The following is a 14,376-nucleotide window of genomic DNA, read 5'->3' as shown; positions in this document are numbered from 1 at the left end:
ATCCCCTTGTCATCAGAACATCACACACCACACACACACACAACTGCCGCCGCAGCTGTAGGCGCCTGCCACTCTCCGACAAGACCCCGAGAACTTGCCAGCCCAGGCCACCCTCTCCGCCGCAACAATGCTGGCCGCCGCCGCCTCCGTCAAGCCCACCGCGGCCGTGGCCGCCACTGCAAAGCCGGCATTCAAGCCCCTCCACCTCCCTCCCCTCCCCGCCGCCGGCACCAGGCCCCTCTCCCTCTCCGTCTCCGCGCGGCCCCTGTACCGCCAGGAGCATGTCCTCGCGACCGTGGCGGTGGCGGCAGCCGGCCGCAGCGACCGCGCCGCGTCCCCCGCGCCGCCGGCCGCCACCGCGGACGGCGCCCGGCCGGTGGAGATCGCGGCGCCGGGGGAGCCCGCTGAGACCGCGCGGCGCGCCAGGATCGGTATCTATTTCGCCACGTGGTGGGCGCTGAACGTTATCTTCAACATCTACAACAAGAAAGTGCTCAACGCGTTCCCGTACCCGTGGCTCACGTCGACGCTCTCCCTCGCCGCCGGCTCCGCCATCATGCTCGCGTCGTGGGCGACCAGGATCGCCGAGGCACCACAGACGGACCTCGACTTCTGGAAGGCGCTCTCTCCGGTGAGTGACGGCAGCCTTCTGAAGCCTTCTTGATCCGCTCTGTTCTTGCGAGGTCTCCTCGTCCTGATGCGAGACATGTCGAGCAGGTAGCGATCGCGCACACGATCGGTCACGTCGCGGCTACGGTGAGCATGGCCAAGGTGGCCGTGTCGTTCACGCACATCATCAAGAGCGGTGAGCCGGCGTTCAGCGTGCTCGTCTCCAGGTTCTTCCTCGGCGAGCACTTCCCGGCGCCGGTCTACTTCTCCCTCCTCCCAATCATCGGTGGATGCGCCCTCGCCGCCGTCACCGAGCTCAATTTCAACATGGTTGGTGAGTGACATGCGAATCCCCATTTCCCGAATCTCGGAGATACTTATGGCAGATACATGATAAAAATATCACAGGTGGGATTGTATCTTCAGGTTTCCGTAGATAGTTTTGACTTTTATGACCCTGCATACTGATTTTAGCACCAATCAAGGACAAAGAGATTTTGTGGTAGATTTTACACCTGAAGTCTTTTTCTTAGAACATGTTCACTCTGAAGTCTGAACAGCGTCATTCGACAAAAAGAAATACTGAATCTGTCTTGCGCGACCCATGTAGGATTCATGGGGGCAATGATCTCCAACCTCGCATTCGTCTTCCGGAACATCTTCTCGAAGAAGGGGATGAAGGGCAAGTCGGTCAGCGGGATGAACTACTACGCCTGCCTCTCCATGATGTCGCTGGTGATCCTCCTCCCCTTCGCCATTGCCATGGAGGGTCCCAAGGTGTGGGCAGCAGGCTGGCAGAAAGCAGTCGCCGAGATCGGTCCCAACTTCGTCTGGTGAGCTCACATGCTCCTTGGATTACTCACGTCGCATTGCACTCTCACAACTGTCATGCCGTTTGAGATTTTTGTGCTTATTCGGAATTCCAAGTGCTTAGTTAGTTTGAAAACAGTAGCATGAATTCAAACACCTCATAGCTCAGATACCTTAGAATTCAGAAACGTCACAAAGTTGAAGAAACAATCTATGATCCAAAGTATCTAAAGATAGTATACTATTGGGTTGCCTCCCAAAAAGAGCAGTTTGTTGTGTAGGGACAGAGCATGGTAGCGAGATATGCATTCTCTGGTCTGCAATCTTCTGCTTGTTCTGACAGAAAACAGAAATAATTGCTCCGATATTTCTGTGATAATTCAGTTCGATTCATCATGTGGCTAAGAGTTCCTCTGTGGATGTAGGTGGGTGGCGGCGCAGAGCGTGTTCTACCACCTGTACAACCAAGTGTCCTACATGTCGTTGGATGAGATCTCGCCGCTGACATTCAGCGTCGGCAACACCATGAAGAGGATTTCTGTCATTGTCGCGTCCATCATAATCTTCCAAACGCCCGTTCAACCCATCAACGCGCTCGGAGCCGCCATCGCCATTCTTGGAACCTTCATCTACTCCCAGGTAATTCACCACGTTTGCTTTGAATTCTTCATTCCTAGGTAGACAAGTACTAGTTGAACGCTGAATTCTGACAAAATCATTCAACGTTGCAGGCAAAGCAGTAATGCCTTGGAATCAAGATGGTCTCAGTTCACCGCGTATCGACTCGGTGCTCGAACATAACAGCCTATGACTCATGAGCGTATCTAAGAACCCCTTGTATAATATTGTTAGATCCTCTTTTTTTGTATTTTCTTTTATAGGACTAGCTACCAGTGTTCCTGAGCTGCTCATTTCTGTGTTTTCACCATGACTATGATGGTGTAGAGAGGCATGGATCCATCTGAATAAGACTACTAGATATTTTTTTTTTCTTGCCCCTTCTGTTTCCCCCGAACTCGCGGTCCAAAAGAACTTATGGTTCAGAATGCATCCAGCTAGGCAGCTACCATTGCTTTTGTCATGTACCCATGTTTCACAAGGCCAAGAACAGCAGCCGTGCATGGTCTGGTGGCGCCCTCTTGTTCTCTTGCTGGTGACAGGTGCAGGGGAGCATGGCCCTGATGGGAAGCCTTGTGCAATTTGCACACTGAGATCTTTGCGGATGGATTCAGCGTTGGAGCGTAGCTGATCTTGCTGTGGCCTTGTTGCCTACTCCTTTGTTCTTCTGCTTGGTCCTAGGGTCAGCAGCGTTTGTCGCTCAGCTTCTGGGACTGCTGATATACCATCACCGCAGGCGGCAAATACCCCTGTTCACGATCCAAGGATCAACCCTTTACTGCTCTAAAGGCCGTTGCATTTTCATAGTTGTTTGCAATTCAGACGTTTCTTTCATGCTTTTTCAGAAGATCATCCAGATGGTGCTCCTTTGATATGGGCTACCTGTAAATGTGGATACAGCTTAGAATATAGACGCTGGTCTATTTTTGTTGGGCTTTGTTATAGGAAGGTTTGGCCCCTTAGTTCTTACTGCAAGCATTGATGCATTGCAGGATCATATATTTAGTAGTAGTGAAGATAATGCCAGTGAGTTGTTGGAAGTTTTGTAGGCAGAGGGGGGGGGGGGGGGGAGATGCAGGGATCCAAAACCATTTTTAGTAGAAATAACCATTATAATTCTGAAATGGTCAGCGGAAAAGTATGTCCGAAAAGCGTACCGTATAATTCCAAGAACGTCAACACATATAAAACAAACAAGTGAGCCTACCATAGTGTACCCTTTTTCCAACCTGATGCAGACATGGAAACAGTGCGTTTCCGAAACAGCTCTAGGCGACTTGAGAGGCCAAGGATGCATTTTCGTTTTCTTCTTAAAATGTTAAGAGCCCCAAATAGGCTGCGGTTTGTGGCGATAGCAAAAAAGCCGTTTACAACAACAACTAGAAGGCTGGAGTACTACACAAAGAGTTTGCAAGAGTGGTCAACTACCAACTAGGAAGGCAACTGCACAAGTAGCACTTGTACGTCCGGTCATGACATCTCTGTCGACTACTGAAAATGAGTGAGGATGGTCTGCATGGACTCTGCATTCTGTGAACTCTGAAGAACCGTGCATTTGGCATGTAGAGCACCTGTAGGTCCTTCCCTGCTCCCTAAACCTTGATCCTGCAGTCAGAATGGGAAGAATGACATATCGATAAGTTCAGTTTCTAGCTGTGAAATGTTGCCATTTGCACACCGCAGGAGCCCTAGCAGCCTAGCTCTGCCTTCCGCCGGACGCCGCTTTTGGGCTGCTCTCACTCGATTGGACGCCAATTTGGACGTTTTTGGTCTTCTGCTACCGGGAATATGGGCTTCTGCGTTACGCGACGAACAGCCCAATAACATTGACCCAATACATTTTGTGATGGAACAAAGAAAGTTCTCCCCTTCAAAAAAAAAACAAAGAAAGAAAGCTCTCACCGTCCATATTTTTTTCCGCTTTACTGTTTATCCTTTTCTCTCTCTGTTTTTCTTTTGCACTGGTGCCCAAATTAAAATCGTGAAGCAGACTGGCAGTCCACTAATTTCAACGGCGATGATACGTTCTCGCGAACGTGCACTGCACACCTCGACACTCAGCTACGGCGCGTATAAAAGAAGAAAAACCAGAGACACGTTTCTTTGTAAAATCTGAACCAGATCACATGCCAAGATCCTGATTCCTGAGCATCTACCTCCATTTTTTTTAAAAAAAGGAAACCTGAACCCCAACGAAGGCGTCTCGCTCGGTGTCATTTCGAGCGGAACCTTCAGGGGAGCACTCTGCTCCCCGTCAGGTTGATTCTTCGAAAACGAAAAAGAAAAGGATCATCATGGAGTTCTTCTGAACAACACGATGCAGGACTGTACATGCTAGGAGCAAAGGAAACGATGGATATATTAACATGGATTCCTATACACTCTGTCGAAATGTTAGGCCGGCCGGGGGTGTTGCATACACCTCGCGGTTTTCCTTTTTTTTTCCCGACGCCCCTGCACTGCACGGGCAGGGGCGCTGTCACCTATGTACAAAGGCATCTCGCCTTGCCTGCGCCGAGGCTCGCTCATGGCTCCGGCGCCGAGAGCGGCCAGCAGGAGCCGAGCAAAGAGCAAGACACGATCCGACCCAGGGGGAGACGAAGGGTCGTGGTGCGCTGCTGCAGCGCTGCCTAGTTATCTGTTAGAGGAAGGAAGGAAGGAGGAGGAGGTCTCGTCAGAAGTCTATGATGGGCTCGCCGATGGTGAGGTTGCGCTCCACCGTCCACGGCAGGTTGAAGAGCTTCGCCGTGATGAACTTGAAGATCTTGTTCACGTTGATGTTGTGCGTCGCGCTCGAGAAGAAGAGGGTCGCCTTCATCGCTCTTGCGTATGCCCTGGCCTGCGGGCAACACAGAAAAAGACGCACGCGAATCTGTTAGGAATACACGCAACTTGTTCGACAGAAAGTGTACAAATGCAAATGCAAATGCAAAAAAATGAATTTCAATCAGATGCGAGGTAGCCATCGATTTTTCCTTTTAGCGCGTCCGTTGAGGAGTGACCATCAATCCGCGTCCTGTAGCTCAAGGCCCCCGAAGAAGATTGACGTGCACTCCAATTCGGACACCTGAGGGCACTTGGCAATGTGGACAAGAATACGAAAACCTAACAGTACATGCCCAATTGCCAAGCTTTTTCTGATATTTGACCGCCTTGAGTTCGTCGCTCATGGCGGGAGCCTTTTGGTCTCGTCTCCAGAAGACGTGGTTTTGGGTTTGGCCTACTACTACTAGTTCAAAACGGCTAGCTCCGATCAACAACATAAGGCCCACTGGCTTTAATGATGCAATTAACAGGTGAGTACTCTCTGTTTGGAACAGTACTGACTAGTCTGCTGTACTCCGTTGAAGTTCTGATTTGGGGGCTCTACAGTGCAGTGCTGTCGGTCGCTGTCGCACGAGTACCGACGAGGTGCTTGGGTTTGTGGCTGTGGAGTATGGGAAATAAGCCCAAAATGTTTCACCTAAAAAGATTCAAGAACAAGTGTCCAGTTATGGGCAAAGGTAGATTTCAGTTTTTATATCTCACTTGAGGTTACTTAAAACTTTCAGGCCATGGTTGAACTGCACACCGTTTCAGATGAAAACAAGCATGTGCAACACAGCTACCGGCGTCAGAACCAAGGCAACTTCTCAGCTTTCTATGCTAGCAGCAGATAAAACCACATTGGAGATGCTGAAGGCCCCGTATCCAAGAAGCAAAGCTACCAGGAACAACATTTCGATCAGAACAAACCAGTATTGTGAATTGCAGGGCTCACCTGGTTAACAATGGCCCATTGCATCTCAAGAGGAAGCTGAGCAAAGTCATCAAACTTTGTCCCGATTAGGATTGGAATAGCCGTCTGTCAGAAGAACCAAAAAAGAAAGAAAATGTTCAGTTACAAGACCAAGCACTGTGCACACTGGTACTGCTCATCTGGTAAGCTGCTAAAAGCATACGGGCAAATCTCAGAGTTATTAAATTGTTGCAAACAGTGATCTGCAGGGATGCAATAGTACAAGTGGGCGGCAGCCCATCTGCAGTTGACTGTTTGCAGAGATTTGTAACAGTTTTTGTTTATGTTCAGTAGTACGACATGTTTGAGCTATAACAGAACAGGAGACGCTACAGAAAGGAAACCCGAGATGTACAGGAAACTGTCTGCACAGGAAAATGCACCAACCTTATTCCATTTCCTCGCCCTCTCATACCAATCTAGAATACTGCACCATTCAAACAGGCAAGCAGGAATGAGCACCACATAAGAATTTGCTGTGAATTTCTGAATTTGAGTTGTTCGGAATTGGTCTGAACACTAACTTATTAAGCGTGCACCGGCTCGTGAGATCGAACATGTACAGGATCGCCACGGCGTCCTTGCACGCGATCGGGATGTGGTCGATGGATTGGATGTCTCCTGCATCCATTCCACAAGACAGAAAAAATCGTCAGAAAAGGTTTTGGGAATCTGGCATTTGAGCCAAAGCAAACAGGAAACAGAGTGGCTGCTTCAAACTTCAGATTCTTCCTGGGTTACCTGCCACATCCCAGATGCTGTAGGCAATCCTAGCTCCCCGGACGGCCATCGTCTTGTCCATGAGATTCAGGCCCGTCATCTGCAATCCGTTCTGCTCCTCCCCGTCATCTCCCACATACTTAACCTGCAGACGAACGAACACACCCACACGAAGGTTAGATTTACAGCGGCTCGATTTGGCATTGTTGATTGCTGAATCCAGCTCCACTCTTTTGACGCTGAAGGAATTGCACGATGACAGAGAGAGAGCGAACTTGTCTTTGTTCCAGGCAACAGATTCATTCTAGTGGTTCTGTTGAGTCAAGCAATTGATGAAGCCTACCCAATAAGAAAAGCGGGGGCAGCACACGGACATGGCCGTACCACCGAACCAAACCAAATCCTCCGTCAAAGTTGCACAGCGAGGCATTATAGGCCAAGTCAACAGCAGCAACGACAAGACGACGACGACGACGATGCGTCGAGGGTGGAGAGCATATCTTATGCGGATCATTAAGTTAAGACGGTAATAGTAGGTAGAATAGAATCATCCACGGCGATTAGACATGCAGATTAAGGATGAGGAGAAGAAGGGCGGCAAGATTACCATGAAGCTTGTCTTGCCGATCTGGCAGTCGCCGAGCAGGCTGACCTTGAGGCTGACGACGTTCTCGCCGTCCGCGGCCGCGTCGCAAGGGGCCGCGTCATCGGCGTCGTCGGCGCCGGAGACGCAGCCGTCGTCCCTGTCGACCGGGGCCAGCGCGGCGCTCCCGGCGTGCGCGGGCGGGCCGAGGCGGCGGTACCGCCCGCCCCTGCCGCCGCCTCCGGCGGCTCCCCCGCCGCCGCAGGAGGAGCACGCGAGCAGCTGGTCCCGCACGACGCGGAGCACCCGGCTGACGACAGCGACGCGGAGCAGGCGCGCCCAGCGCAGGTCGACCCGGGGCCCCTGCGCCGCCTTCCGGCGCCGGCCGCCGGCGCAGAGCTGCGCGACCGCCGCCGCGTTCACGGCCGCCGAAGCGGTGGTGGTGGTCATGGCGCCCCGGTGGTCGTCGCCGCCGCCGTCGTCCCGCCGCCCATGCACCGCCGGCGCCGTGCGGGGAGGCCTTGGCGTGCGGGGGAGGAGGAGGCGGTGGCCGGTGGGCGCGGGAGCGGGAGGCAGGAGGGAGAGAACGGAACAGGTGGGAGCAGGGGGGTCCGTCCGTCCCCGGACGCGACGTATAAGCAGCGGCGGCGGCGGGCGGCGTGTAAAAATAGGTTCGTGGCCGCGCAAGGCTCTTGCTGGCTGGCGCTGGGGGCTTATAGCGGAGGCGCCATGGATAGCACGCGCACGCCTTCCTCGAGCCGGGCGGGTTACTCGCGAGCGCGCGCGGCGTGGGGTTTTGCTTCGCGCTGTTATCCGCGGCGCATAGGCTCGCTTCGGGCCGGGGCGTGGGAAACGGAAGCGAAGCAAGCGCTGTGGTGGACGTCACGTTGGCCGTGGCGGTGGACCGGTGGTGGTGCGCTGCGGATAGGAGAGCGGGCGTGGGAGGCGGGCGGTGGTGGTTGGTTGACCGGACCCGCGAGTCGGCTTGTTGGCGTCCGGGCTTCCTCTCGCTCTCGGCCCGCACGGCAAAAGCATCGTGCGGAAGTCTGGAACCATGGACGCCGTTGCTGCCTGCTACGTGCTCGGCGCTGGTTCGTCCCCCGATCCAGAGCCGCCAGGGAGGGAGTCCAGAACGCCGGCTGCTACTAGAGCCGTCGTCCGTTCCGGTTCTGGAAGCCGGGGAAAGGGGAGCCCGGCGAGTTCCCGGATGGCGACGCTCGCGCGCCGCCGCGCGCACACGTCGTGCGTGCGTGACGGCGACCGATGTCTGTCTTGCAGGTTCCACCGATTTTTCACGCGCGGGCGTGGTGAAAACTGAAAAAGATGGCTGCACGGCGGCGCGATCGCCGGGCGATCTCCGTGATGCCGAGTGAGTCCAGGCGTATCGGGTAGGACCTGCATTTATGCGGCGGCGGCTATAGCGTTCGGCGAACGTTTCGGACCTAACGGTGCCAAGGATTCATGGCGCTGCTGGTACTGCGCGCCAACGTGCTGCGGCAACATCAAAGGGAAGAAGAAGCCTTGGGCGAGACGTGCTTTGGGTCTTTTTGTGTTTTTTTTTACTAGCTTTTTTACGGTTGACATGGACTGTTTTCACGGTTGTGATTTGTGACTGCTTTTATACTGCTTTGGACGAGAATTCGTTGCATCTATATTGCCAGTTTTGGAATCAAAGTGTTTCATTAAACATGAATAATGTTCTGAATGTAATGTTAAATACGTAGTAAAATCTGTTGCAATATGTCATTATAGCACAAAATGATTATTCAAGTGGACGACCAGAAATTTGTTCAAGCAAAAAACATTGTACTGGAGGAAAAAATATTTCAACATTTAGAGCAAATTATTTAAAGTTGATTTTTCTAGTAGAATGAAAATCCATACATGAGGAAAAAATTGAACACGCAAGACAAATATGCAAATTCAAGGAGCAATAGTTTTTTCGAGTAGAAATAGAAGGAACAAAAATTTAAACTGGCTAAATAAATCATGCATATAGAGGAACAAAATTTTGTTTAAGTGGAACAAAACTTTGTACATGAGTAACGAAAAATTGAGCACCTAGTACAAAATCCATATAAAAGGAATAACTAAAATTTCTAGAAAAACAATAACAGGAATATATTAAAATTTTATATGAAAGTACATAAAATTTATTAGAAAGGTAGGATTGAAGTAAAAAATTATTCATGTGAAAAAACACATAGAAGGAAATGCAAGCAAAGAAAAAGGAAAAAAAAATACAAAACTACATCGCCTACACACGTGGTTAAAATCTTTCCTCACGTGGATAAATAAAGCGTACACGACACATATTATGTACTCGTAGGTTGACTTGGATGAAACAACGGACTATTTTCCTCTGCTCGTGAGGAGGTGGCCGGAGAGCGCTTTCACTCTCTCATGGAGGAATATTTTCGTGTTGAGTTTGGGGTTTGGGGGAGGGGAAGAGGGGGCTAGGATGAGATGATATAAAGTTATAAGTCACAATTTGATTGCTGGGGCATCTGAGCTGCTCACACGGGTTCAAGAGTTAAGTCCATAACCTAGCATAGGTAACCGCATCTAATGTTATCTATTTTTCAGAGTGCGTGTATGTATACTTGCACCTGCGCCTGTGATGACGTGGTTTAAAGGAAAAAAGAATGAGACGCCCTGCCTACCTGCGCAAGATTGTTTTGCATTCGAAATTTTAAGAGGAAGACCATGTCCGAATTGAGCAAAAGAATCCGAATAATGGCCGCCGCTGAAATTTTGCAGGATCCAACTCTGAACCATCACCGAATCCGTTCTTGGTGGATGACTCGGTCTCATCGCATCTGCACACCCCTCTCGTGGTTTTCGTCCGAACCACCCACGCCCCTCCCCGTCAATCTTTAGTTTGCTCCTCGGTGAACTCTCCAACACCAACAGCGACGCCGCTGCTTAAACCGACGCTTAGCCACAGCTGCCCTACTACAGGGTTAGATCTGCCTGCGATCCTGAGCTCACCAGCTTGCGATCAAGATCGGGATGCCAATCTGGCCGCGGCCTCGGGAATCTGGATGGCGGCTTCTCGGTACGTGCCGATCGGTTAAACTATGCCGCCGGCCACTGTTTTTTTTGGCACTGCGGCACGCATCCTACAGCTGCCAACCGCCATGCCCGGACAAGGGCGGAACAGAAGAAAAATGGCGCGGCTCGCAGAGCAGCAGGTGAATCTTGTACCCCCCCCCGCGCGGGGATCGACGCCAACGTGCCGCCGGATCTCGTCTGCCGGTACAGTAACAGGCAGCAGTTATCATCTCAGAACTCTGACGGCCAAGCAAGCATGGGCGGCCTCAGCTGGTGGTGAGCACGGGCCGGCGTCGGCTACAGCTGCGGCGGGCGTAGGGGCATCTGGATGTGATGCGTGGCTGTTACCGGCGGTTGCAGTCAGTCCGCGCGGCGTCGCCGCGAGAGCGAGAGGGGAGCAGGAGCACTCGCACGGATGGGTGGGCATTGACTCGGCCGGCGCCGGGGCGTGTTGTGCGTTCGTGGGTCGTGGCTGCCTGCGTCCCGTCGCGTCAACGTCGCTGTAGCGATGGTGATGGTCGCCGCCGTCGCCATGGACGACCACGAAGCCGTCTCGAAGGTCAGCGCACTTTTTTTTTCGAGGTAGATAGTGCTATAATACGTACGGCGAAATTGACATGTTCGTGGAATGGTGGTTGGATTCGCATCTGTTGGAGCTTGAGAACAGCGACGAGCCGAGCGATGCAAGCTAAGGATTTGCTGGAGCCATGGTTGGATCGAGTGCCTTGCGAGTTATGCTATGATACCGTGTGAAGCTCTGATGCTCAATGGCACTTTAAAGATGACGAAGATGCTTCTCAGCAAAAAAGAGAAGCCAGTACATTTTGCCGAAAAGGAGTCTGGAAACGCGTACCTTTTGAGCGTCTCTCGGTTGCGTACTGAGATCCCACCAGCACAAACGTGCGAGCTCACTAGGAGATGAACAAAATGGACGACATCCAAAAATGGTCGTCATTCACTCTGCTCGTCGCCCATTTTGGACTTGTCTTTCTGCTAATTGTCTCATCACTAGAATGTCAATCGACAACTTTCAGAAAAAAAAATAATGTCAGTCGACCATGCCAACGGGACCCCGACATCCCTAGCGTGAACAGGAACGAAGTGGAACGCAAGCGCGCAACCGAGCACCGAGCCGAGGGCCTTTTTTTTTTAATTAGCAACTCAGACACCCATAACGCACCCACACTCATATCTATGAACATACGTACGCAAATTCTAACCTTGCGAGCATCTTTGAAAACTAAGCCGACGAATCTTTGAGATTGACGAAGTCACTGTATGCATCTCGCTGTCGACGGGAACATCGTCTACCACTGAAAGCACAAAGCCATTAAATTCTAGAAAATTTGTTTCCACGGAAAGTCAAACTTAGAAGCTCAGGTGCTGCCAGGCTCCTGTAACCATTATGCGCTTTTGTGGGCCGAGATCCTTTCAGCGCTACATTCTCGTGTTCTCTTCTCTTTGCAAGCGGGCTTTAGCCCGGCTGGTGGACGTCCGTGATGAGAACCACCAGGAGTTCGACTCCCAGCTTGCGAAAATAAATCCTCTCGCTCACCCATTTCCAAAGTATAGTTAGAGGTCTCGCTTTTCTTATGAGCGACCGGCTACTATATACGGGTGGGATAAGGATTTGGAAATTTTCTTAACCTGTGTGAGAAGATCTTCGTCTCAATACGTTACCGTGGGGAGGTCTTTTCCCGCGCGGGTCAATTTTTTTTCTCCTCTCTTCTTCGGCACCGTTCGCTCGGTCGCTCCCGTGGCCGCTCGCCCCGGAGGCCGGAGCCACCACGCGTAGGAGAACACGGGCCGGCGCCCCGATCCAGGCAGCACGCGCGGCGCGGCCAGGATTCGCCTTCTTTTCAGGAGAGCGCCCTCTGTTTTCTGGGGCCAGGGGAAGATGCCTTTACAGAGCTTTGCAGCCATGCGTTGTGTCACGGCTGAAAAGGGCTCTGATGAACACATACAGGCACAGTGACAGAGGTGAGTCAGAGCCCACAGGCATCCTGTGATCGATCCGTGGTTTGTGGATGCAGAAAATGATGGGTTAACGGTGCCCTAATCCGGTTCTTGGGTACTTGGGTTTGTACGCTAGCCACTAACACCACAAGTAGCTAGAGTAGTAAACAAGGCTTTGTGATGTCGAGGAGGAGGACGACCAATAGCTGATTGGGTTGGGTTGCTGCTGCTGCACAGTACACGCGCACCTTTGCACAGTGACTGTCTGTGTCTGTGAACCTTGCAATTGGTTTGTGGCGCAAGATCGAGCAGCCGTAGCGTGGAGCAGTGCAGCAACAAGCAGGCGCCTAACTTGTTTGCCAAATCTTTGTAAATTTTGGTGCTACAACAATAGTCAGGATCCTTTTGCTTAGGGGACTCGGATTGGTTTCATCAGAAAAGAGATAGCCCAAATAAACCATAGCTGGTTTGACTTGTTTTCTTAAACATTCTGATCAGAAACCAGCAGCTAGCATCGATCAAGTCGGTTGGAATTCCCTTCGGTTGGCTTGACCCACTCACTTGAGTGCACCCTGATAAACTGCATGATTCTTGATTGGCTTGACTTGAACTCCACCTGATGCCTAGCTCATTGATCTTTACTTATTTCTTTAGCTAACTGTAGCAGAGTACTGTACATGGCCGCGTATGTGAACCTTGGCGACCGTTATGAATGATTGCATGAGTTAGTTTGTGTTGCAGCTTTAGGTGGAGTGATCATGTCAATCACAGACGAGAGTATAAGGTCCTTGATTGAGACTACTACTAGCTAGGCAAACAAAGATTATTATTAGAGATTCATCTCATCTTTAATCCTTGTCCCAGCTAACAACCAATCCAGGCCTCGGCAACTAACAAACAGGGACAGTTGAGCAGTGATGCCCACGGTTTAGGAATTAATAATAATGCCGTTACATGTATCCATGCATGATAAGAACAATTAGTGCTAGTACAAATGAATGCACAAACAGTTACAGGGCATTTGCAACTAAAAACCCATGGCATACCGTCCACAATGATTCTCAGGATCCGTACCTACCGTCGTGACCTGAAGGAAAATGGATCGTTTCTTGCATTGCATGCATGGCTGAAAGGCCTCTCTGTTGCGTGCATGGCTCATGTTAGAAAAATCTTGCTAGAGTTTGTCGGCTTACGTAGCGATTGATGCTGCAACCACCAGACGGTCAGAAAGCGTTGGTTTCAGACCGCAGAGACAAGTGTGCGTACATACGGTGACTCTCGTTCTATATTTGCCTACGGAGACAATTCAGCAGTCTATACATGTAGGCTGAATGGTATGGGAATGGGACAATGCATGGGAACTATGTTGTCAGACGAGGGCATAGTAGTCATACCGTATTATATGGATAATAGTCATACCGTGTGTTATATTGAACTCATGTTTGGTCAAATTTACATCCTTGAATAAAGAAGAGTGCGAGAATCTCACTGAACCAACTGCTTCCGCTGGCGATCCATCCTATCTTGCCCTAAAAACTCTCACTGAATGAAATGGAGGTAAAAAAGGTGTATTATGATTTGTGATACATAACGAGGATACATTGGAGATGCTTAAAGAAAATACCTAAGTAAAACACAAGTTTTCTTGGTGCTACACCATTCCCACAGCACCAACCATGCATTGTATAAGCTCGTTTCATTCATTTTTTTTATTTAACGTCATAGTACATGTAATTATAAATATATATAACGTCCTGCGAGGTGTACTAAAAATCTGCGCCGTCAAAACTGCCAAAATATTGACCATATCTTTATTTTTAAATTATCAAACTAGGCATAAGAAATTGATGCTACTTTACTTATTTTCTCTTTAACAATAATACTCTCATATAGAAGTATGAACTTTTCAGTTTTTATTTCCTTTTTGTGGGCGTTTGGATCGGTGACTCATGCCATACGACACAAATTCTGTTAACCAGTTTGAATATTTAACTTGAAATAAAAAAACCAAATCAATATTTAACCTTGCAACACTAAACTACATACATACTAATCGGCCGACCAGCGGACGAGTGGTTAACAACCTTGAATGGCATCATCATCATCATCTCCCCTTTAGGCATGCACCTCACTTATTAGTTTAATTTATTTCCTTGACAGCCCCACCACTAGCGAAAGCATAGAGCAGATCGAGCTCAAAAGCAGCTGGACAAGAGGAATCACAAACCACAAGCACAAAGAATACTTT

The 14,376-nt window shown here is 50.3% G+C and overlaps 2 protein-coding genes across 2 annotated transcripts; one reads left to right on the top strand and one right to left on the bottom strand.

Moving 5' to 3' along the window:
- Positions 1–2,417, top strand: LOC112882574 (glucose-6-phosphate/phosphate translocator 2, chloroplastic-like). The gene is made up of 5 exons (XM_025947654.1): positions 1–631; positions 718–943; positions 1,220–1,442; positions 1,845–2,058; positions 2,151–2,417. Exons 1-5 carry the CDS (start codon positions 128–130, stop codon positions 2,160–2,162), a joined length of 1,179 nt encoding a protein of 392 aa, XP_025803439.1. The 5' UTR covers positions 1–127; the 3' UTR covers positions 2,163–2,417.
- A 1,955-nt stretch (positions 2,418–4,372) lies between these two features.
- On the bottom strand, positions 4,373–8,112 carry LOC112883465 (septum-promoting GTP-binding protein 1). Its single transcript, XM_025948770.1, has 6 exons — positions 7,143–8,112; positions 6,557–6,680; positions 6,340–6,436; positions 6,203–6,242; positions 5,798–5,881; positions 4,373–4,876 (listed from the first exon to the last, which is right to left on the bottom strand). Exons 1-6 carry the CDS (start codon positions 7,566–7,568, stop codon positions 4,712–4,714), a joined length of 936 nt encoding a protein of 311 aa, XP_025804555.1. The 5' UTR covers positions 7,569–8,112; the 3' UTR covers positions 4,373–4,711.
- Between the last annotated feature and the right edge of the window lie 6,264 nt (positions 8,113–14,376).

Source organism: Panicum hallii, chromosome 2, assembly GCF_002211085.1.
Source record: "Panicum hallii strain FIL2 chromosome 2, PHallii_v3.1, whole genome shotgun sequence".
Classification (NCBI taxonomy): domain Eukaryota; kingdom Viridiplantae; phylum Streptophyta; class Magnoliopsida; order Poales; family Poaceae; genus Panicum; species Panicum hallii.
Note: the sequence above shows the minus strand (reverse complement) of the source record. Positions and strands in the feature narration are given on the sequence as shown.

Excerpts from the sequence above, each read along its gene's own strand:
- LOC112882574 (XM_025947654.1), top strand. The coding sequence starts at position 128 with ATGCTGGCCGCCGCCGCCTCCGTCAAGCCCACCGCGGCCGTGGCCGCC. Across the intron at positions 944-1,219 it reads GCTCAATTTCAACATGGTTG|GATTCATGGGGGCAATGATC; the intron begins GTGAGTGACATG and ends CGACCCATGTAG. Across the intron at positions 1,443-1,844 it reads ATCGGTCCCAACTTCGTCTG|GTGGGTGGCGGCGCAGAGCG; the intron begins GTGAGCTCACAT and ends CTGTGGATGTAG.
- LOC112883465 (XM_025948770.1), bottom strand. The coding sequence starts at position 7,568 with ATGACCACCACCACCGCTTCGGCGGCCGTGAACGCGGCGGCGGTCGCG. Across the intron at positions 6,243-6,339 it reads AGCCGGTGCACGCTTAATAA|TATTCTAGATTGGTATGAGA; the intron begins GTTAGTGTTCAG and ends TGAATGGTGCAG. Across the intron at positions 4,877-5,797 it reads AATGGGCCATTGTTAACCAG|GCCAGGGCATACGCAAGAGC; the intron begins GTGAGCCCTGCA and ends TGTTGCCCGCAG.